General features: G+C 36.0%; 5 protein-coding genes and 1 non-coding gene across 8 annotated transcripts; 3 read left to right on the forward strand and 3 right to left on the reverse strand.

Moving 5' to 3' along the window:
* Nucleotides 1–1,691: 1,691 nt before the first annotated feature.
* Nucleotides 1,692–1,764, reverse strand: trnak-uuu (transfer RNA lysine (anticodon UUU)). The gene has a single exon. It is a non-coding gene; the product is annotated as a tRNA-Lys (tRNA).
* On the forward strand, nt 1,740–4,631 carry LOC107654604 (glutamyl-tRNA(Gln) amidotransferase subunit C, mitochondrial-like). The gene is made up of 6 exons (XM_016441756.1): nt 1,740–1,773; nt 1,806–2,104; nt 2,254–2,304; nt 3,721–3,890; nt 4,179–4,282; nt 4,547–4,631. The coding sequence occupies exons 2-6, from the start codon at nt 1,937–1,939 to the stop codon at nt 4,606–4,608; spliced, it is 555 nt and encodes a 184-aa protein (XP_016297242.1). The 5' UTR covers nt 1,740–1,773; nt 1,806–1,936; the 3' UTR covers nt 4,609–4,631.
* Nucleotides 4,632–5,281: 650 nt separating this feature from the next.
* On the forward strand, nt 5,282–6,246 carry LOC107654606 (polyubiquitin-like). Its single transcript, XM_016441759.1, has 2 exons — nt 5,282–5,377; nt 5,506–6,246. Exons 1-2 carry the CDS (start codon nt 5,366–5,368, stop codon nt 5,968–5,970), a joined length of 477 nt encoding a protein of 158 aa, XP_016297245.1. The 5' UTR covers nt 5,282–5,365; the 3' UTR covers nt 5,971–6,246.
* Nucleotides 5,339–8,797, forward strand: LOC107654605 (polyubiquitin-like). Of its 2 annotated transcripts, none has more exons than XM_016441757.1 (2): nt 5,339–5,386; nt 8,069–8,797. In XM_016441757.1, exons 1-2 carry the CDS (start codon nt 5,366–5,368, stop codon nt 8,540–8,542), a joined length of 495 nt encoding a protein of 164 aa, XP_016297243.1. In that variant the 5' UTR covers nt 5,339–5,365; the 3' UTR covers nt 8,543–8,797. The 2 variants fall into 2 exon arrangements, with proteins under 2 accessions (XP_016297243.1, XP_016297244.1); XM_016441758.1 differs by lacking the exon at nt 5,339–5,386 and adding an exon at nt 7,823–7,946.
* Nucleotides 8,798–11,682: 2,885 nt separating this feature from the next.
* On the reverse strand, nt 11,683–14,885 carry pxmp2 (peroxisomal membrane protein 2). Its single transcript, XM_016441760.1, has 5 exons — nt 14,702–14,885; nt 13,533–13,655; nt 13,180–13,342; nt 12,366–12,485; nt 11,683–12,268 (listed from the first exon to the last, which is right to left on the reverse strand). Exons 1-5 carry the CDS (start codon nt 14,809–14,811, stop codon nt 12,200–12,202), a joined length of 585 nt encoding a protein of 194 aa, XP_016297246.1. The 5' UTR covers nt 14,812–14,885; the 3' UTR covers nt 11,683–12,199.
* A 1,188-nt stretch (nt 14,886–16,073) lies between these two features.
* usp30 (ubiquitin specific peptidase 30) lies at nt 16,074–22,394 on the reverse strand. Of its 2 annotated transcripts, none has more exons than XM_016441783.1 (13): nt 22,243–22,394; nt 21,551–21,660; nt 20,288–20,470; nt 20,095–20,198; nt 18,857–18,955; nt 18,705–18,750; nt 18,532–18,626; nt 18,371–18,430; nt 18,132–18,218; nt 17,941–18,021; nt 17,587–17,800; nt 17,123–17,231; nt 16,074–17,027 (listed from the first exon to the last, which is right to left on the reverse strand). In XM_016441783.1, the coding sequence occupies exons 1-13, from the start codon at nt 22,311–22,313 to the stop codon at nt 16,784–16,786; spliced, it is 1,503 nt and encodes a 500-aa protein (XP_016297269.1). In that variant the 5' UTR covers nt 22,314–22,394; the 3' UTR covers nt 16,074–16,783. The 2 variants fall into 2 exon arrangements, with proteins under 2 accessions (XP_016297269.1, XP_016297267.1); XM_016441781.1 differs by having other exon boundaries at nt 16,074–17,030.
* Between the last annotated feature and the right edge of the window lie 743 nt (nt 22,395–23,137).

The following is a 23,137-nucleotide window of genomic DNA, read 5'->3' on the forward strand; positions in this document are numbered from 1 at the left end:
AATCTAGTGTGACCGCCTTCTTAAAGCTTCTGTTTGACCTGCACACTTTATTAGTATTCTGATGTGCCACTTTTAATATGATGTAGATTGTAGTAGTAGAGGGCGCTGTGCTTTCAGTCGACTGACCTTCTGCATGTGTTTCTGTAACCTGCTTATTTCCGAGTCAGTGTGTTTACTGCGAGTTGTTTCACTGAATCAGATCAGGTTATTGTATCACACAGTATATTATTAGACAATACAAAGGAATGTCTCTAGGTCTTAGATTTAGAACAGAGAAAAAATTGTGTGTACATTTCTTCTCTTTGTGTTACAGAACTGGTTTATGTCATGTTTGAGTCAGTACTGTGTTTCAGTGCATTGGTGTCATGTTTTCAGTCAGCCTATGAATACCTGGCATTAGGATTTTTTTTTTAGATTTGATGTTTGTGTCGGAGTGTGTGTGTGTGTGTGTGTGTGTGTGTGTGGACCGGGACAGCTCACAATCACTACCACAAGGCCTTGTCTGCTTGATGTATTCTTGCTGTTTGTGGACTGTATAGAAAAAATATGTGCTATATTTATTATATAGAGAGAATCTATATTATTAACTTTGGTGTCGTTGCCTATGTGGTTTTCAGAATGGACACTAATATTCACACAAAGAAATGAAAATCATCAGTGCTCTTATTTATTTTTCATTATGAAGTTGTTGTATAAAATGTACATTGCGTTTCTTCATCCACACTAACCACACTCCTCTGCTATAGATCTAATATTATAGTACCTATAACATGTTGTAATCACAATGAAGTATTGATCCTATGATCAAACTAGTACAGCTACGGGTCTGAAACCTTTGGTGTATCCACAATGAGGTGCAATCGGAAAGTGTATCGAATCCCAAGTATAATTTTTCATGTGTCTGATCTGTAACACAAGGCTAAAAATGACCATTTAAGCAAGAATAGTAAAGCAGATCAAAATCAAAGTGTATTCCAAACGTCTGTGAACACATGAATTTGCATCTAATCTACATAATTTATGTGGTCCAAAATGAGCAGGTGTTAATAATTCTGCTGCATTGAATGTTGTTGATTTCTTCATGTGCAAAATATATTCTAAGAAGAGAAAAAAAAAACTCATTTATAATTTGTATGTGTTGTTACGTATTTATTTAAATCTGAATGTATGCATTTTGTCTGTTTTTATGTGAATGTTCTTGCTACACTGTGATCAATTACTACAAAGTGTTACATTCTAAATATATATTAAATGGTAAATGTACTTATTTAAAAAACAAAATAAAATGGAATTGTTCTTATTTTTCCAACAAATATAATCATCATATTCCTGCTTCTGTAGGCAATGATTTAGCATGTGTGTGTGTGAGTGTGTGTGCGTGCGTGCGTGCGTGCGTGCGTGTGTGTGTGCATATATAACAAATATTTTATTTATAATTATATTTTTTTTTTTGTTCATGCAAGAGTATATTATATACAAAATTTGAGTTTCATTCCTTATGTTATTAGAATTAATAGTGTTTTATATCAAAAAATGTCATTTTTAATATTTTTTATTAACATATAGATGTATAATTAGTTCAATTGCAATTATAACATATACAGTATATAGTCATACATAAATAGTCAAACGGTTGATATTTGCATTGTCTGTGCCTGCCTACTTCTCAAAAGGGCAGATTAAAAATCACTCGCCCGAACAGGGACTTGAACCCTGGACCCTCAGATTAAAAGTCTGATGCTCTGCCGACTGAGCTATCCGGGCTCTAAGTAGGTGTCTCGCACAGTCCTCTTTGAGAAGATAAGGCATGACCGTTTGAGGAAAAATAAACGGAATCTTTGTTCTCTACTTCCGGAAAAGTCGATTTTTTTTTCATCTTCATTTTTGGTAGGACGCCTGTAGTTATGTGTCCTTAACTTTGGAACGTCATTTCAACATGTTTTGTAAATGTGCAGCGCGAGCTTCAAGGGCGCTGCGGCCTGCGCATCCTCGGTGTGGAGTATTAACGCTGCCCGCTCTAAGCAATGCTGTATCGGGCAGCGGAACGTTCTGGTCACGGTGGATGTGCAAACGGGAATCAAGTAACTCCGCCTGGAATTCCAAGGTAAAGCTTTCTTAATTTGCAGACGTTGGGTTTGGTTTGAATAAATGTGTAAGATGTAAATTAACCCATCAATAGGTGAGCAATTGTTTTATGTTGAACATATTATGCAATGCTAATATAAATATTTCGCACATTGTTCAACTCTTCAGGTTCCTCAGGCACCCACATGGGAGCCCATAGCAGAAAACCAACTTCCACCGGTAAGGCCTCTTTCTGCACACACGTTTATGCAGCTTATGCTGTACTCATGAAATACATGAATGTGTAGTAATAGGTGTGGGGTTATTGATGTGTAACCATAGGCTGCCACTAGAGGGAGCGAGAGGAACACTGATGTGCCAGTGAGTTATATACATGTAGTTATTTCAGAGTTTTCAGAAAAAGCACGTAAATACAGTTCGAATCCAGAGTCTTTATTTACAAGACACGACAGAAGGGGACAGTGGGGCAAAATGTGCCCCCCCCGACAATTTTGTCACCAAATATTTCTCCTTGCCTAGTTGACAACCTAAGCAAAAAGTGGCAGGACTGGAGCATGGTACCAGAAGCCCTCATAAAGATAAAGCTTTACTTTGACATTTTTCACAATGTTTCTTGAATCTCGCAGTAGATGGCAGCACAAAAACATATTTCAGAAACTGAGCAGCATTCTACTGTAGTGATTATGTGAAAAGTTTTGCCCTAAACAACATTAATAATATTTTGTACATATTCAGTTTGTCTGTTTTGTTACATACATTATATATAATTATATATAAACATTCACAAACACACATTTACAATATAATTTTGCTTTGTGTATATATATATATACAGTATATACTGTATATATATATATATATATATACATATATATATATATATTAGTACTTTTGTATTTTGTTTATTTTGTTTTTAAGAGTACTTGGCAATCAATCTCATTCTGATATAAAAATGAAGAATTTACGTTTTCCTAAAAGACATAACAATATAACCATGCAGTGTTGGGGGTAATGCATTACAAGTAACGCGAGTTACGTAATCAGATTACTTTTTTAAAGTAACTCACATTCAGTGTTCCTCAAAATCTATAAAAACAGTCAAATGCAAACTCAGAATATTATACAAACCTGCAATAATTGTTAAATAAGACAAATATAATTTGTATTTAATCCCATTTTATTAACCAGTGTCTTTACTACTGACCTTCGATGATCCAATTCAACCATACTAATAATCAAAAATGACACATTTGTGTTTGATTTTAGTTATTGCTGAATAGTGTTGAACTTTCTTCTCCTGTGTCATATTCTTCACGCGATTTGTTTGTGCTGCGCCCTCTACTGTACAGACGTGAATTTACATTTCCTTCAGCCTGAGGCATATTCATTTCACTTTTCTTATGAAAGGGCTTTTATGTTTGTAAAAGAAGAACTTTTTTATATTAAAAACAAACAAGCAAGCCCTGCCCAGATTTAAAAAGTAACTCAAAAGTAACGTAATGCATTACTTTCCATAAAAAGTAACTAAGTAACGTAATTAGTTACTTTTTTTTAGGGAGTAACGTAATATTGTAATGCATTACTTTTAAAAGTAACTTTCCCCAACACTGTAACCATGTTTAATTTTATTTGCAGCCAACAAGAGTCTCACCAGATTTAGTGGACAAGTTGGAGAGATTAGCCCTTGTTGACTTTGGCAGTAAAGAAGGGGTGGACTGTCTGGAGAAAGCCATTAGATTCGCTGATCAGCTTCATGTCATTAATACTGATGGTGTGGAGCCGACGGATTCAGTTCTAGAGGACAGGTACTTAAGAATCCTGCTGATGCTCACATCAACTCATATAAGTTATGTGACAGTGTGCTAGTTGTTCTGGGTACCACTTCCAGTCAGTTTAGGGGTATCCATTGAATTAAGGCCTTTTTTGATGGTGTTTTTTCATTTGTTGACTGTTTTTAATATATTTGCTATATTTTCTCATTGCAAAATGGTGGTAGCTCTTCCCAGACACTCAAAGTATGTTTGCTCATAGTGTCAACATGTCACCATTTGATAGGAGCTAAACTTTTCCCTTGAACTTCCTGTTGTGTACAGAGAGCTGTATTTGAGAGATGATAGGGTAACAGAGGGTGAATGTGCGGAGGAGCTGCTCCAGCTGGCCAAACACACAGTAGAGGAGTACTTTGTTGCACCTCCAGGTAAAAAAAAAACCCAAACTATTGCTAAAAAGACAAGATGTTCTTTGAGAACTTAAGAACAAATGAATCTCCATTCTAACATTTAGTATTGAGGTTTGTATAATTTATTGATTTAACCAGAGAAGACCTGAACTAGAATTGAACTGCGTGCCCATCAGATTAGAGCAAAGGTGTCTTGGTTAAATTTGCTTTGTACTTTTTTTTAAATAATTAATTGAATATGTGTACTACTTATGAATAATCAATCTTTCTTTTTTAATGCAGGGAACATCCCACTGCCTAAGAGAGAAGAGAGATCTGCTATGCTTAAACACTCTGAATTTTGACTGAAATGTAACATTGGATCTGACTTGCGTTATAATAAATATTTATTTTTATCTTGTGTACTATGTCTTGTAATGTTCCAAACATATTTAAGGAAATGGGTGATGCCTTTCTATCACTCATGGTCCCTTTATAGTGATAGATGAAATAAAGCAAACACAAATAAAAATTCATAAATCTAAGAAATAGCCAACAAGAAGGACATGTTACAGAAAGTATCAAATAATCATAATAATTTCATTAACAAAGCAAATGTGAATGAACAGAATAATCAAAACATTTTTGTTTTGATCAAATGTTTCGTTAGTATGCTTTATTTGCCTTTACAAAAATTCCATCATTCCAAAAATCGTTGTTGTTCATAAAAAGCAATCAGAATTCTGTATATATATATATATATATATATATATATATATGTACATAATAATTCTGATTGTCTTTTATATATATACTGTGTATATATATATATATATATATATATTGATGAATGTTTCGGGGTTTGGTTCTGATGTAACTGAACAAGCATGCATCGTTGATTAAACTTTGCTGAACAATAGTCTGCTGATCAATGATAGTCCTTCATCTGCGATCAAGTGGAATGGAAACAGAAAGTGACGTTGTGAAGTTTTCAGAAGCGAAACATTACTGTTTGTGGGCGGGGATTAAGTTGAGGCTTTAAATGCACACCTCCATCCAGAGACACCTCATCTAATGCTGGAGTGATTTACCTGACTTCAAATAGATTATTCGGCAGAAGATATGAACAGCTCGGTAAGTCGCATGAAAATATTCCACATAAATAGCATATAATAAATTCAATATAATTAGGTAAACTCCGATTTTAAAAACGCCAACAATGCTGTGATAGTTTTGAATACTTGTAATTAATATTTTGACAGGTAATGGAACTGAAAATAAAACTGATGGGAGGAGATGAGAGGAGTCTGGAAGTGAGAGGTGATGCCACGGTTGGCGAACTCAAGCAGCTCATTTCTGAGCTCTTCAGAGAGCCTCCTTACAAACAGAGGCTTTCTGCCGAGAACGGTTCCCTTATCAGCCTTGATTCCAGAAAACTCAGCGAATACGGTTTGCATTCAGGCTCAGTTGTGATCCTGCTCATCAACAAACCTTTCCAGGTGTTTGTTCAAAACGAAAAAGGCAAAATAGGAACGTATGATGTTGATGTCAATGAGACCGTAGATCAGCTCCAGACTAAGATCTACAACAAAGAGAGAGTCCCAAAGGATCAGCAGAAACTGATTTACAAAGGCAAACAGCTGGAGTCTGGCAAGAAGTTGCAAGACTACGGCATCACGTCAGGAGACACCATTTACATGACTCTCCGGCTCCGAGGAGGTTCATAGAGATTTATAATTGATCCAATTCATTAATAAATAAAAACTACATTTGCCAAAATAGAAAATCTGGATAAGATTATCTGTAAATGCACATTTATGCCTGTTTATTACCTATTCTATTTAATATCTTGTGTCAGAATATTTATTTTATTTTGATTTAATGTATTCATGTCATTTATTAAACTGATACAATCTGGAATAAGTGTAACTTTACTCATACAGTTCCAGTTTAAGATGTCTGCATATGTGCTGCTGGCCAACATTTGTTGTTAAATAAAATGTAAATGCTCAACTAGTCCTGTGTATTTTGTATGTTTTATTGGCTTGTTATGCCACTGCCTCAGACCATAACTAAAAACTTCAGATTAAAACATAAGAAAAATGGTTATGTTAAAAAAGAAATCACATTTTGGTGAGTTGTTCTGTGACTTTAAGACTTTTTTTTAAATATAATTGTAAGTAACTGCTTATATTTTCTGTCAACTCATTTACACAAATTGTAAATAAATAGTTGGAACAGCATTATTTGACTGTGGGGATAATTCAGTCTCAGTTTGAAGTCAGATATCTCGGGTCATTTATTGATTGAGGTGAATGCTAAATTTGTCAATATTTATAATAAATATTTGACAGATTATTGTTGTTTTAACTGACCCATGAGTAACAAATACACATTTTGTGACAAAACTGACAAAGACGTAGCTTGCACCCAAACATATATTAATTGCCTCATGTTTAATAATTCAAAATAGTTCCTTGGTAAATGAACTTTTATTTCAATTTTGTAGCCATATGGCTGCTTTAACTTCAAAAGTGTCTTCAGAATATTTAGTGAAGGATAAGCTCATCCTGGGCAATAAACACAAACACTGTTCATACTATAAATAGGACATAAACAAGATTGTTACCTCTCAGGTGGGACTGGTTGGACTGTAACTGTATCATAGTAGGCTATAATGGACAGCAGGCATAATTACCAGCAAACAACACCAGAACAGAAAACAAAACTTGAACTGCAGTGTAGTCACAAATGGAGGTGTATTCGCTCTATATGACGTGCTTCACTTTACCTGGATTTCCTCAATCACCAGGTGGAACATTTTCACATTCCAATGAACTCTGATTTCTTGTTATGTGTGAATGAAACTCTCAAGTAGATGACTAATTCATTATTTTTGTTACATTTATTTTTGAAAGTTAATTTTGATGTTTGAGGTAGATAAACTAGGAAGGAAGGAAAGGACTAAACTATACGCTGTTATAAACTATAACCGTTTATAGCAGTATAACTATAACTATAGACAGCGTATAAACTATACACTGCTTTTAATGTAGATTACAGAAAACAAATATGGGACAGCTAAGATACAAAAACAGAACGTGCCCAGAGCGTTCATATGGTTCCTGCAGGTTTTTTTATTTTATTGTTTGTTACATTTATTTAACATGTTTGTTTGTTTGTTTGTTTGTTTGTTTATCCATGCATCCAAGTAAGAAAGTTCTCTGCGGGTTACCAGAACGTTGCAATAATTTTTTTTTATTTTTTTTTTGGTAATTACCTGCAGGGAACCAATAGCATACAGAACGTTCTATAATGGTTATTTCTATTTTTAGTTTCCCAGAACGTTTTGGGACCCACAAATGGTTGGCTGCGTAAATATAGCTAAACGAGATTTATAAATAAATAAATGAATGAATTTTTGTTTGTTTTTTTCTTGCGCTGAACATCCTGTTGGTCAATGATTTCTCAGGACTCGGGCTACATCAGCGATTTGGTGAGAATGGAAACCGAAAGTGACTGAGCAAGTTTTTGGAAACGAAAATTGTTTTAAGGCGGGGCTTGAGCTGACGCGTTATATATTCATATCTTTGCTCACTGTAACCAGAGGCACAGTACTTGAATTCAGTGCGACTTACAAGACTTACTGAAGAAAACATCCAGCGAAAGCCATATTCAGCGAAGCTTTTGAACAGACAGCCAGGTAAACTGCATACCTATGAAAATATTGAGCATTAATATGAACTCTAATCTCCAGTTTTAAGTAACTAAATGGTGCTGTAGTTGTCAAATTTTAATTATTGTATATTTGATCTAATTTGAAAGGTGATGGAACTGACAATAAGACTGCTGGGCGGAGATGTGAAGCGTCTGGAAGTGAGCGGTGAAGCCACAGTTGGCGAACTGAAGAAACTCATTTCTGAGCTCTTCAGAGAGCCTCCTTACAAACAGAAGCTGTCTGCCGAGAACGGTTCGCGTATCAGCCTCGAGGATGAGTCTCGAACCCTCAGCAGTTACGGGTTGCACTCTGGATCAGTGGTCAGTCTGCTCATCACCAACCCCGGACCTTTCCAAGTGTTCGTCAGGAATGAGGAGGGCCAGACCAAGACGTATGATGTTGATGTCAATGAGACCGTAGATCAGCTCCTGGCTAAGATCAACCGCAAAGAGAGAGTCCCCGTGGACCAGCGCAGACTGATTTTCAACGGAAGACAGCTGGAGTCTGGCAGAAAGTTGCAGGAATACGACATCACCTCAGGAAGCACCATTCACATGACTCTCCGTCTGCGAAGTGGATGATCGGATAAATGTGTGCAAAAAAGGACTAAAAAGTGTTCTCGTTGTATGTGTCAGTGATGTAGCTAAATACGATAGGCCTACTATACTCGCTATCAAAATGTTGTGGGTTTTTTCTTCGTAATGTCTATAGAACTCATGTAATTCCATTGTAGGCTATTTATCTGCAGATGTCTTCAGGGTAACACATTCAGGTGTCCTTGTTACACGTTACATGTACTTACTATTATAATAATTGTAAATTATGCATAATTACATGCAAGTAACCCTAAGACAAACCCTAATCCTAACCTTAACCATATAGTAAGTACATGTAGTTACTCAATATTACTCAGTATTTAAATGTATAATTAAACTGTAAAAAGGACACTTTAAAATAAAGTGTAGCCTAACCCTCTTCAGAACTCATGTAGGCTAATTCCATTGTATATAACTGTATCTTTTAGCATTATGAATGATCTTTCACTGTGACTAAAATAATAAATACTCCAATCATTCCCAAGAAGAAAGTTTCAGTATTGACTTTTTTTGTAGTTCAGTGGTTCTCAAGTTTTTGTGATTGACTGAATAAGATTTTTTTAACTCACAATTTCCCAAAAAGCTTGCCATAACTAGTAAATGTTAATTCTTACTTAATTTACATGACGTCCAGGTCTGTAAATCACACTTTCCTGCTTAGGATACCTCATATTTTCCTAAAAATAAGATAAGAAATATATTTATTTTTAGCTCATATAATACTTTAAGAACTACTGATCTTGCCATTTGAGGTCAAAATAGATATATGTAAACAAATATTTCATCACAATTCACACACATATTCACAATGCCAGACACAAACTTGTCACACGAGGTGTTTATGCTCGCACACAGGAATGGAGAGCAATAAGGAAGACATTCTTACAATTCCAGAAAAGATCACTATGAGGATTTTATTTGTCTCCTGTTGTCATTCTAATGTCCTGAAGTAAAAAGCCAACTTAAACAACTATACAAAGTGTTTTGTCCAAGTCATGAAAAAGGGTGACATGTCTCCAGAAACCAAATGATAATAAATGGAAAGTGTTCAGTCTTCTCAGACTGATACGCTGCACTAAGTTCTGCACATATCAGAGTGGGTGTGGTTGCTCTCTATAGGGTGTGTTTGGGATCACCTGGGTTTCCCTCGTCATGTGATCATGGGGAAAACCCTCTCTTTCCAATGATTCACTCAGGAGCAGAATGGAAAATGAAGGTTGTGTAAGTAGCTGTCAATGAAACACCTTTTCGTTTTCGTTGGCAACAAATTTTGATCACCGAAAGGTTCTTTGGGGAACCAAAAAAGGTTATTTTCTATGGCATCACTGTGAAAACTCCCACTTGGAACCTTTATTATTGAGTGTTGAGTATAATTGCATAGTTAATGGATGTTACACAAATAAAGAAAGAAAGAAAAAAATAGTAAAAGTAATAATAATAGAAGCATTAGGGAACAAAGTACATAATTCCACTATGACGTAATTCAATTTCAAGCTCTGAACACACCTACATGTTTGTATGTTACGTCATGTTTATGGCTTTTAAAACACTGTCAGACAGTAAAAAGCCTTTAAATCATAATATTAATTGAATTACAATAAATTTTTTTGGTGTGCGTGTGCACTGGTGTCATGATCTCCAGCTGGAGTGCCCATAAGCTTCTCTAGAGGGCACTCCATTCTGTACCTTGCCATTCACTCGGGACTCCATTTCCCATAATCCTTTGCCCAGACTCATCAAGTGCATCACCTGTCTCTCATCAGATCTCATCATCAGTTCACAGCTGTCTCACATTAGTAGGACTATAAGAATAGCACACACACTCTGTCATCGCTGGTGATTGAATGTTGTATAGCTCTTCTGTGGTTTCTAAGTTTCCGTGTTTCTCTGTTTCCTTGCCTTCGTGTTTTGATCCCTGGACTGTTTTCTTGTTTATGATTGTTTTGCTGCCTGCCCTGACCATTGCCTGATTATCTGGATTATTCTTTTGCCTTGCCACCGCCATTGTTGTTTGCTGTTGTTGACCACACCTGTTTGACTACGCTCTTATTAAAGCCTTGCATTTGGATCCCCACTTTGTCGTCACGCCTCCTTCGTTACAGATGGTAATTATTTTGAACCAAGTGTCATAAAAACAACATTTGGTTGTTTCCAATGATTCCAACACTTTCCAATGATTCACTCAGGAGCAGAATGGAAAATGAAGGTTGTGTAAGTAGCTGTCAATGAAACACCTTTTCGTTTTCGTTGGCAACAAATTTAAAGTCAACATGATTCAGCATTATTATAAAATCAATCTTTTATGATCTGTTCACCGAAAGGTTCTTTGGGGAACCAAAAAAGGTTATTTTCTATGGCATCACTGTGAAAACTCCCACTTGGAACCTTTATTATTGAGTGTTGAGTATAATTGCATAGTTAATGGATGTTACACAAATAAAGAAAGAAAGAAAAAAATAGTAAAAGTAATAATAATAGAAGCATTAGGGAACAAAGTACATAATTCCACTATGACGTAATTCAATTTCAAGCTCTGAACACACCTACATGTTTGTATCTTACGTCATGTTTATGGCTTGTTATGCTCACTGCTTTTCTGAAGTATGGAAACAGAAAGCTGCTGAACAATCCCTGAGAAGGAAACTCAGCGTGGGGCTGAGTTTCAAAACAATCATGAATATTTAGAACTGATTGTGTGTTTGTGAAAGAGGCAACTTCATTTTTACAAAAAAAAAGTAATAAATATATTTTATTTGTTAACTTTAGAGCTGCTATAAATGCTGTGTAAAATGTGCACTTCACATTTTAAATAAAACAATATAACCTTTAAAACACTGTCAGACAGTAAAGAGCCTTTAAATCATAATATTAATTGAATTACAATACATTTTTATTGGTGTGCGTGTGCGCTGGTGTCATGATCTCCAGCTGGAGTGCCCATGAGCTTCTCTAGAGGGCACTCCATTCTGTACCTTGCCATTCACTCGGGACTCCATTTCCCATAATCCTTTGCCCTGACTCATCAAGTGCATCACCTGTCTCTCATCAGAACTCATCATCATAAAACAATATAACCTTTAAAACACTGTCAGACAGTAAAGAGCCTTTCAATCATAATATTAATTGAATTACAATACATTTTTATTGGTGTGCATGTGTGTGTGTGCTGGTAATTATTTTGAACCAAGTGTCATAAAAACATTGTATGCATTTATCTGGCTATGAAAGTACACAAAATATATTAGCAAGATCACTGCTATTTATGCATATCAACTCACAGTGAAGATAATAGCAGTAGTAATAGTAACCGCTAAAATAAGTTTGTGATCAATATATTTTAATTAATCAAATACAACAATCAAAACCCTGACATCATTGTCAGGTGCTTCCACAAGCAGAAGAAAGACATAAGCAGATTTTTTTTTTCTAAAATGATTCATAACAGAGCAACAAGTCATTAACCATCAGTGGAAGTAGCAATAAAATCTCATTACTGATCCACATCACAGTTATTTTACAGAAACTGATCAATATTCCCCATCAGTTTTCCTGGAAGACATTTAAAACATATCCGACGCGCAGAAGTCCTTTAAAGGCACAAATTGGATTCAACCAAGGCCTACTGTAGCTGGTTTTGTGGTTTCATTTCCTGACCGAGGCTAGATAGGCATACCAGAATAAAGCAACCAGGTTTGCAAACAGCACTCGGAACTGTGCAAAGAGTTCGAGAAAAAGAAAATGAGATAATGGATCAGAGAAGCCTTATGCAATCTGGAAGAGAGGACTGGTGTAATGTTCTTACACCTACCTGTACAGGTACATAGTTGATATTGATAAACTGAATTGGGGTCCAAACTTTCCAGTTCATCTTCATCGCAGGCCAGTAACTTGTTTTAAGTTTGTTTTGAACATCTGCGAGAGTCTTGCCCTGCAAAGATGACATTTGCATTATTTTCAGGATTTCATAGAGATATTGTCAATGTGCAGCCTTAAACTTGCAGCATATCTCATGAATTAGAAATCTAAGATAAAATAAGTTTAGTGCAAATCAATGTAGCTGTAAACATAATAACCATAACTGATTAAAGGGTTAGTTCACCCAAAAATGAAAATTAGCCCACAAATTACTCACCCTCAAGTCATCCTAGGTGTATATGACTTTCTTCTTTCAGACGAATCCAGTCGGAGTTATATTAAAAATTGTCTTTGATCTTTCAAGCTGTTTCATGGCACTCAGCAGGTGTTGCATGCTTCAAGCCAAAAGAAGTTAAATAAAAAGCACCCATCCATAAAAAAAAAGTGTCTCACACGGCTCCGGGGGGTGAACAAAGGCCTTCTGTAGCGAATCGATGCGTTTTTGTAAGAAAAATATCCACATTCAAACCGTAATAATCACTTTAATGTAGCTTGTGCTCACTGTTGTACACGGAAGCAGTTGCGGGAGGATGATGTATGAGGTCGGCTTTGCGCATGCGCCGCTCAGAAGTAACGCACGCGAAAGCGCAGGGGAGAGATCAAAACAAAAAAACTGTCACTAATTAGAAGTACAAAACGAGGATTTGTAAAGAAGAATGTCGAATAAGCATTTGTAAAGATTTGTAAAGAAGAATAAGCAAAGCTGACTCCAAAGCATTCATAACCACATAAAAGAGCAAGAGGAAAGCAGGAGCGAATATTAGACGTTCCAGCAGCAGGCTCTTGATCAGGCAGTATGGGACAGTGTTAGGCAACAGCACCTCCAGGAGATGGTAGAAGTAATGACTGACTGGACCTGTGATAAAAAGTCTGAAAAAGAACAATTAAAAAGAGACATTTGAAACATTTGTAACTCATTTAACAGTCCTGGTATTAAATATTTTTTGTAAAATGACTTAATGTGTACTGTGACATGTATGTGTAGTCTTTGAAATATGTAAAACATAAATATTTTACATGATTATGGGGTGTATGTAATCAAAATGCATTGTCACTCTACCCAAATATTGCAAAGTGTACAGGTCCCAGTACATTGATTTTCTTTTTTGGGCTATTTTCTTTGTTGCTCTTCCTGTACTCCAAAGCTTGAGACAGTAGATTTCCCAAAGCAGAGAGAATACCACTGCAAGAAAGAACAAAACTGTCATTGTATCATTGAACCCACATGGCCTTGCATCTAAAGATGAAGACACTCGTCTTTCTGTGTTTGGTCCAAAAGTGAGTGTTACTTTTAACTGGACTTGATTTCCCCACCCCCCCAAACAACCAATAGAAAAACACAGTTCAAAGTCCTTCATGGCTTAAGCTAAAAAAAAAAAGTAATGGATAAAGGATATCTTTATATATGACTGCTACTACTACAAAGCATTTTATTAATAAGTTTAAGAAGGATTATTTATTTTTTTTGCTTATTGTTTAGTGATTTTAATTCGTTTATAAGTATTTTATATAAAATAAATATATATTTAAATATATAAAATATAATTTTTCAATGGTATATTTTTCAACTTAAACTAATGTATAAAATTATACATTATTCTTAGTTATTAATTATATAAATATTATAGTGCTGTCGAACGATTAATCGCATCCAAAAAAATAATAATTCGTTTACATAATAAGTGTGTACTGTGTGTGTAATCTATTTATGTATATATAAATACACACACATAGTCATGTTTCACTGATATATTAATAACGTATGAAATTATGAAATAAGTAATAAATATATAATAACTGTATTAATATAAGATTGAGTGTTAATTATCATTACCTTACATTAGTTGCATTTCACAATTCATAGGTGTAAATTTAACAACTAGTAGAAATAGTAAACTAATTAAGTTCTACCATGATCAGAACTAACAAGAGATTCGGTGACAATAAACTGCTGGTATATTAGCTTTTATGTTCTATTGTTTTGAGCATAGCAATAAAAAAACACAATAAATTCTACTTGTCTAATATCACTGCAAGCAGAATTCAAAGTAGATGTAGTATTGTTACATGATCAGGGTGTAATGTTTTGAGTATATTGATTTATAATAATTGGTTAGTGGTTCAACCAAGACAATAACGATCAGCGTGGTAACATTAATTAAACCGAAGTGAATTTCCCCCCAAAAATCTACAGCTAGCCAACTAGCTTTAACAAAAATGTAAACTGACCTCGTAACCGATTTGGTGATGATTGGATATTTCTTTAACAAACTCAAGTACTGCTGCAGTACCCTCGTCAGAAAAGAGGAATCTCGGATAAGTACACTTTGGGTTGGCATCTTCAGTTTAGTTTACTAGTACAACGTCTGTGCACTTGGGTCATGAGAGCTCGGTGATTTTTTAACAAAGTGCACTGCAAATAGTGTTGGGTCGTTCTTGAACGATTCGTTCGTTTTGAACGAATCTTTAATGTGACTCGGGAAGAACGAGTCGTATCGGGGAGCGATTCGTTCAGTCGCGCATGCGCACTTAAGTTGATCTGCATATTCTTTATAACAATTTTTTTTGTTCTCTTCTTGTGCATGTCTCAGAAGTTCAAGATAAGCTTTCAGCACTGAGTAAACTTGAAGGCCGTCAGATAAAACATTATGAATGGACATTAAAACCTGTTGAGCCATGAAAAGCTGCTTTGTTTCAAGGAAGAAATTAGTTTCCAAATAGATAATAACATTCTGCTCTAGTGTCTCTTTAATGAGACACATTCATTGAACTGTTTTAATTTTTTTTAGTCAATAAAATTATATATAATTATATATTTAAATATATACATATATATATATGTATATATTTATAAATATATATATACATACACATATATGTATATATATATACATACATACCCTCACACATATATATATATCAAATCGAACGTAGCGTGCGTGGTCTGAACGTGCACGTCATAGAACAGCGGGCTCGGCGTAATCCTATTGGCTTACTTCTACATGACCACGCCCTAAAGTCCACGTGCTGTCTCTTAAAGAGACAAGCCAGACCAATTCTTAAAGGGACAGAACATCTCGCCCTCATATTGTACCGTTCCCAACCAGCATGACTTAAAAATGAATTAATTAAAAAAAAGTTTTAGTTATGAGATTTAAAACATGTGAAGCTGTAGAGAAGGGTGAGAAAACATATTAGTTGCAGAATTTATTTACTTTAATTGTGAAAAAATGTTCCTCCACACAATCATACACACTAATAAAAATATACAATTGTGCAAATAGCATCATGTACAATCAACATATAACAAGCAATTTACAGAATAACACTGGAAATGGATGTACAGTGAAATATGTCAGCAGAAAATCTATTTGGTAAATACTCCATATGGATTGCATTCCTATATTCTTGCTAGGTTTCCCTTCTAAGTATTCACTAAAGATATAATGACATGGGATATGTCCATTATACAACAAAAACACAGGATTCATAGGAAACCTGGGGGCTGTTTCATAAAACAAGTTTAACAGACAAGCCAGGCTTATTTCAATTAGTCTGACTTATTTTGAACCAAAGCAACTGACAATAAGTCAGACTAACTGAAATAAACCTGGCTTATTTGGTATTTTATGAAACAGGCCCCTGATCTACATGTAGACACGCAACACCTGATGAGGATACATCCCACGCTTTTGCATTCTCCCTTAATTACCCTCAAAATGTGAAACAAAAACAACTTAGTGATTTTTACGTCTTACAAAAGACCTTTATATGCAAATTGCATAAATATATTATTATTAACAAGAGATAATTAATTGACAAAGACACATTATTAATAAAAAACTGCATGATAAACCAAGTCAAATGTACTTAATACATAACATGGTATTAATAGATAATTAGCTTAATGAGCAAGCCAACAATTCTAGGTCAATTTGCAACAAAACATCATGAAATGTAGTTTTTCTAACAAAAAACAGGTTCAAATCTCTGTGTGAATCCCTATGTCAGTGGCAACAATGACTCATGACTGGCATCATGTGTACGCTCAGATAACGACTTAGTGGTTTTCTAATACAACAACCGTCATAGACGCTGAGCAAGATTAAGGTGGAAACTATGATATACAGAGTCCTCGTCTTCCCTCTCTCTGTGTCACAAAGAGCGATCAGAAACAACATGCACGCCAAACTGCATGCACAGGGATGCACAGTTGCACTCGGCCGTAGTAGCATGGCCTGGAATGGAGAGAAGCGAGGATTAACGCTCTAGCTTCGAACTAAGAATAAGTAACCCGGGTCAGCTGAGACGCTACTCTTCCACCCTCAGACCCGGCCTTTGCACTCGTTCGTAAAAGAGCAGATATGCGCTGGAGGAGAGCGCCTCCTGAAGGCTGGCTTTCCTCACCGAATCATCAGACACCCAGAGCCACTGGGAGCTAAAAGGAGACGTTCCACGGGGAGTGGCAGGGCAGCGGCGGTAAGTGACAAAATGTCCAGAGTGCATGTCGCCATGATGAACCAGGACGGCCGTCAAGCGGAAGAGATACTCTGAGCTGCTAGAGTGAGGAGAAAAAAAAAAGGTAAGTTACCATATGAAGTAAATTGAAATAGACTACATTCCCTGTAAAGCATGCATGGATGTCTCTACCTGTAGTCATAAGTGAGGTTGAGCTGTGAGCTCAGTCCTGGTGAGTGTAGAAAGATGGAGGGAAAGGTTCCATTGGACAGTGGCTTATTGTTGTTACAGTGTTCTGAACCTGAAAAAGAAATTGAAATTTATCTTAAAACACTGAAAAAAAAAAAACATTACATTTTTATATATTCTAGAAATAATAATAATAATAATTATTATTATTATATTAAATAGTAAAAGGATTTCAAGAATATTACATTAGTTTTACAGATGGAGTAAGTTCATATTCACAGATGTAAACGACAGCATTCTTAGGACACTAAAATAGACTTCATTTTTTATTATTAAAAATTCCAAAAGTATTGCAAGGATATTTGATTGATTTTACTTTAAATGGAGCAAATCCATATTCACATATCAAAATGACAGCATCACATAACCACTGGGGGAAAAAAAAAAAAAGAGCTCACATCACTTACCAACACCATTAGCAATGGTTTTGTCTTTTGGGTCTCCGGCAGCTTTGGGCTTATTTGTTCTGCTGGTGCTCTGAAGGCTCTGACCAGCAGTACAATGTTTGTATCGATCCAGAGACAAATATTCTGTAAACTGAACATGCTCTTGTCTCTTAATGGGAGTGCCCTCTTTAGACCACGTCAATCTCTGCAGATGGATGCAGAGGCACTGAGGCAACTAAAGGTGAATATACACACACACACACACACACACACACACACACACACACAAACCAACAGGAGGTTATTGAAGAGTGTCAACTGTCAGTGTTTAGAAACGTTTGCTGGTCTGAATGAAAGAATAACAATCATGTCTACCTTTCCAAGTTTCAGCTGCTTGACAAATGTTGTCCTCTGACTCTCAAGGACTTCTCCATTTACAAGCTCTCCAGCCTGTTGCTACAAAGAGACAGAGAGAATCAGCTCAGTAAAACTCAGTAAAATTTCAGCAAATAAATAAGGTACAATGGTACTATAGTAACCTGTCCTGCTAAATATACACATTATACCTTGGTACAGTTTTCACACTCCACTTCTTTGATGGTTTCCGAGGAGATGAAATGCTGGAGACACTGGTCCAAAGTAACTGGTCTGCCCTGATACACGTGAATACAAGTGACGCAAACTATATACATATCTTTGTCTGTAAGATACTAGCTGGGTAATATGACTTCAACTGGGATATTTTAATGTGTAGATTAGCCTTCTACATTAAGTACATGTGATATTACAGAACAAGTTAACTTACCCACTGTACTGACGGGATAGAAAGAGACAAGCTGTCGAAAGAATCATAGTGCACAGGACTCTGAAATCAAAAACAGTCAGGCTTGACAATTCCATTCTTTCAATAAAATGCTGTAGATTGAAATCATAAATATTTGTTTAAAAAAGTCTGAAAAAGATCACCTGCTGCTCACAGCGTTTACAAGCCATATAACTTGTTAACCGTCCATGAAAAGGGTGCCGAGTCCTCCATAAACTTGGAATAGGATGTAATGGACCTGAATAAGAAAAAGACTAAATTACTAAATGCTAAAAAAAAAACTGTTTAATGTTTAAAGAATGAAGTCTTCGTTTACCTCCACTTCTGCAGCTTATGTTTTTTTCTTTTGACTCCACAGATTTCTGAAAGCATTAACAGTAGAGAATGTCTGTCTAATTATGAACTCTTTAGTTTACAAACGATCTTTTGGGTTCTAATACTGCATTAACAGTGACCGTTCATGTTTACCTCCAGTGTTTGCATGTCGAACAGGTGAGCGACTCTGGGTTGGTGTTCCCGTTCCTCCTCTAATGATGATGTGAGAACATGAAACAGCTCATGAGCATCCTGAAGAGAAAATGCAAAAGTAACAGTCATTTTTATGTTAATGATTTAAAAAAAAAAATCCAACATTTGAGCTAAGGAACGTGAGAGTACTTCGTCCATTTTAAGTGAACTTTTCCTTTTTTAAAGGGGTCATATGATGCGATTTCAAGTTTTCCTTTCTCTTTGGAGTGTTACAAGCTGTTTGTGAATAGATACGATCTCTAAAGTTGCAAAGACTAAAGTCTCAAACCCAAAGAGATATTCTTTATAAAAGTTAAGACTCGTCCACGCCCCCCTAAAACGGCTCGTTCTAACGTGTCTACGTCACGATGTGGGAAGATTTGCATAACGCCGCCCAAATGTTCACGCAAAGAAAGAAGGCGTAACTTTATTGTTGCTGCCACCGCCATGTTGCGAAGACGCTGTGTTACGTTGCGAAAGCGAAACTACTTTTTTTGGTCTTCCAAAAGAGGACAGGACTAGAAATCAGTGGTTAAGTTGTATTTACAACACTGTTCCAGAACAGTTCAACCCAAATATTTAGATGTGTGCAGCACATTTTATGGAGGACTGTTTCCTGATCCTGGAAGAGTAGACTACAATGCCGGCTGTTCTGACTCACAGACTGTAAGTACGTTTTCATTTAAAGAATTTGCCACTGATGATTCAAACACGAGTTTTGAGCAGTGTAGAGTAGCGCTTGTTGTTTGTCATTTCTCCGATCACAAATGCAGACATGGTTTTATGTTTACGCGGCGCGATGCAACGCAACGCATAAAAAGACAGTATAAGTCATTATAATCCATAATTATGTCCCCACTGGATGCAACAAATGCCTCGTTTATAATGGTTTTATTGTTTTTGTCTCGTCGCTCCGGCCGTAACATTTCCGTCTCACGCTTGAGGTATTCGGCCAATCACAACGCACTGGATAGCTGGCCAATCAGAGCACACCTCACTTTTCAGAACGATGAGCTTTGTAAAAAAGAGGATAAAACAATAATGTACAGTATGTGGAAAATAATGCGTTTTTTGAACCTTAAACCGCATAAACACATTTCATTACACCAAATAACGTTCTTTTTAGCAACATCATATGACCCCTTTAAAAATAAAATTCTGAAAAAACTGCAACTGCATTGTCTTTGAGAACATCCTACCTGTTCCTCGAAGGAGCTAATGTGCCATCTGTAAAGCCTGAGAGCTTCTAAAAGGCCTCCCGCATCTAAAACATCACCTTCTCCAGGATCATGACCTGACAGGGCTGTATAAAGCAGGGAAGATGGAGAGGTCACCCTGTTAGTGTGCATTAACATTTTGCGCATTTGTGCTATCTGTTGAATGGGAAACAACCTTTAAGTAACTGCATCAGAGATCTGGACAGATGAGTCTCTCTCTCAGTTCTCTCTGGATTGACGCTGCTTTCGCTTGTAAAGTCTTCAAGCCATCTGATGAAGGAAGGACAGGCTGCCAGGCCCTGGAGAAGTGAGTTCATAAAGCATGTGTTCCCCAGATTAAGCAGACCAGGAACCAATCCTGTGAAAGAAATTACACTTTTAATAATAAAAATAATAATACATCATATTATTGCTATTATTCAGAAGACCAAGAACCATATCTGTGAGAGAAATAATACATTTAAGCAATGAATAGTCAAAACACACCTGCAATCTATAGCTTACACTATGTTTCGAATATAACACAGCCTTGAGCCTTATTGCTTTCATAAAAAGCCATATATATTCATTTGTGAAAAGCAAATTCATGACAAGCGATCTGTGTAAGAAGATACAGGAATGACTCTTTACAAAGTCTGTGAAGAGACGTTTCAGCAGTTATTAACATCGCAAAACTAGCAAAGCTTTTTATATTTTAATTAAAATGCATGTACATTTATAATACTATATTTTGTGTTTTATTACTTGGGCAATAAATGAAACTGGTCAAAACTGCTGTGTGAATGTTTCTAATACAAAGACAGAAAAAGTGACAGCAAACACATCTTTCTCTCATCTGACCAAATGATATCAATCTCTCCACGTTTTTTCCTCTTTGAAAAGTCAAGGAAAAGTTTTTTTTTTTTCTATTCTTGCAAATAGGAACGCAAAAGAAAACATATTTGCTGTAACATCAGAGAAGAGATGTAATTTCGAGGAGCAGAGGAAGTTAATGTTAAAATTATTTTTTAATAAAGTTGCAGTCCGTAACTTTTTTTGTGTTCAAAATTTATATAATAAGCGAGTACACCATGAATCCATTTTCCAAACCGTTTTTGGCTTGTCCTGAATCACTACGGTACACCTATGATAAGTGTTTATATTCGGACTATTTTAGGCTGGTTCGGGTAGGCACCGCTGCGGAGTAGCCCAGCACCTGCGTGATTCGCCATAGACATAAACAGAGAGAAGTAGCTCCGGCTACAATGTTCTTCCGCAAGACGCACACAGTTTTGTTTATTAACCGCTAGAGCGCCAAAAGTTGAATAAAAAAAATGCTGACGTGCATGTATAATTAAATTATAATAAACACTGCTTCTATATTCCATAAAAATGTTATTTCATGGTGACTTTAAACTTATTCTAAGATTTTAAATTTCAAAGAAATCCGACAGATCACCTTTTCTCTTTTTCTTCCTGTCTGAAATTGGCCCCCATAATACATAGACTCCAGCAGCCATGGCAGCAGCTATTCCACCAATCACACCCCAGTTTTTCATCATCTTGTTCCTGAGACAGAAAGAAAAAAATAAGTGTTTTGGTTGTGTCCAGCACAGACAGCTGGATAGAAATGAAGTGACAATGTTAAAGAGCACATTTACAGGTCATCACATGCAGACAGCTGTGTTTGCATTAATCCTGGCTCTCCAGCAAAACCCCATAAGCCATCATTACACAACACACTTTTTTTAGTGGAAAAAAGTAGAACACACACAACCAAATCTCATGCTCTGATTCATGCTGAACACTGAATTGAAGCTTTCTGAATAATTAAATACCTAGATGTTAACTTTACATCTATTTCCAAGACAGACGGAGTAGATTTAATAAGCCACTGCTGGCTATCAAGCTATAAAGAGAACCGTCCGAATACATTTATTACAGCACTTGGATCTATAACAGATAAAAGTAAAAGAGACAGACACGCTTGTTCATGCATCTGTGATGCTCAATGAAATACAAACACAATAATAAAAGCGCACGTCTGCTGGCCTCCAGTGCAACAGCTGCCTCCATCTTTACTGCGTCTATAAGAGCTACACCGATTCAACATACAGCCGTCATGTCACACGTTTTTATACAAACTCCGACCTTGCAGCGGTTCCAGTGCGTAAGAAATCTCTGACGAGCTTGTCTGTAGCTCCCTGTTTGCACCAAGGCATATTTCACTGCGCCCAAAAGTGCGGAACTAAACATTGCGCATTGTTGCGCGACGGACCTTCCGAGGAGCAGGACGCGCCTCGATGTCGTAAGCGGAAGTGATGAAAGGCTGAGAAAGCTGTAGCCTATTTAGAAGGTTTGTTTTGTTTACAGAAGTACATAAATGTATTAAAGACGATGTTTAGTGTTCAACGCCTACCTTAACTGTTTAGGAAAACTAACCTCGTAGGTTCACAGATTAGCTGAATGATAATAGACACCCCATAGGCTATTATGGTCTTAATAAGTGAAAGCAGGTCATAGACTGCCACGAAGTCTTGAAATATTTGTGAGCTTTTAAAGGATTTATGTGTATTTCGATTTGCTTTGTGTTCCTAATGAACATATGAGTAGACTTAAAAGCTGACCAACATTTATAGGCATATCACTCAACACACATTAAGTACCTTTCTTTCTTTCTTTCTTTCTTTCTTTATTTATTTTATTCTTCTTTCTCCATGAGGATACTTTTTCGCCTAGCTTTCTAACTTATCCGACCTTTATTTGCAAATCTGCACATTTCCATTGAAAAAAAAAAGAAAAGAAATGAAAGCTAGTAGTTTGTATTCTTTCTCTTTCTATATTTCCCATCAAAATACCCATCCTTTATGTATATATATATATATATATATATATATATATATATGCTCTTTCTCTTTCTATATTTCCCATCAAAATACCAATATTTTGTGTGTGTGTGTGTATATATACAGTATATATATATACTGAACAAAATTATAAACGCAACACTTTTGTTTTTGCCCCCATTTTTCATGAGCTGAACTCA

Source organism: Sinocyclocheilus anshuiensis, unplaced genomic scaffold (assembly GCF_001515605.1).
Source record: "Sinocyclocheilus anshuiensis isolate Anshui unplaced genomic scaffold, SAMN03320099.WGS_v1.1 scaffold799, whole genome shotgun sequence".
Classification (NCBI taxonomy): domain Eukaryota; kingdom Metazoa; phylum Chordata; class Actinopteri; order Cypriniformes; family Cyprinidae; genus Sinocyclocheilus; species Sinocyclocheilus anshuiensis.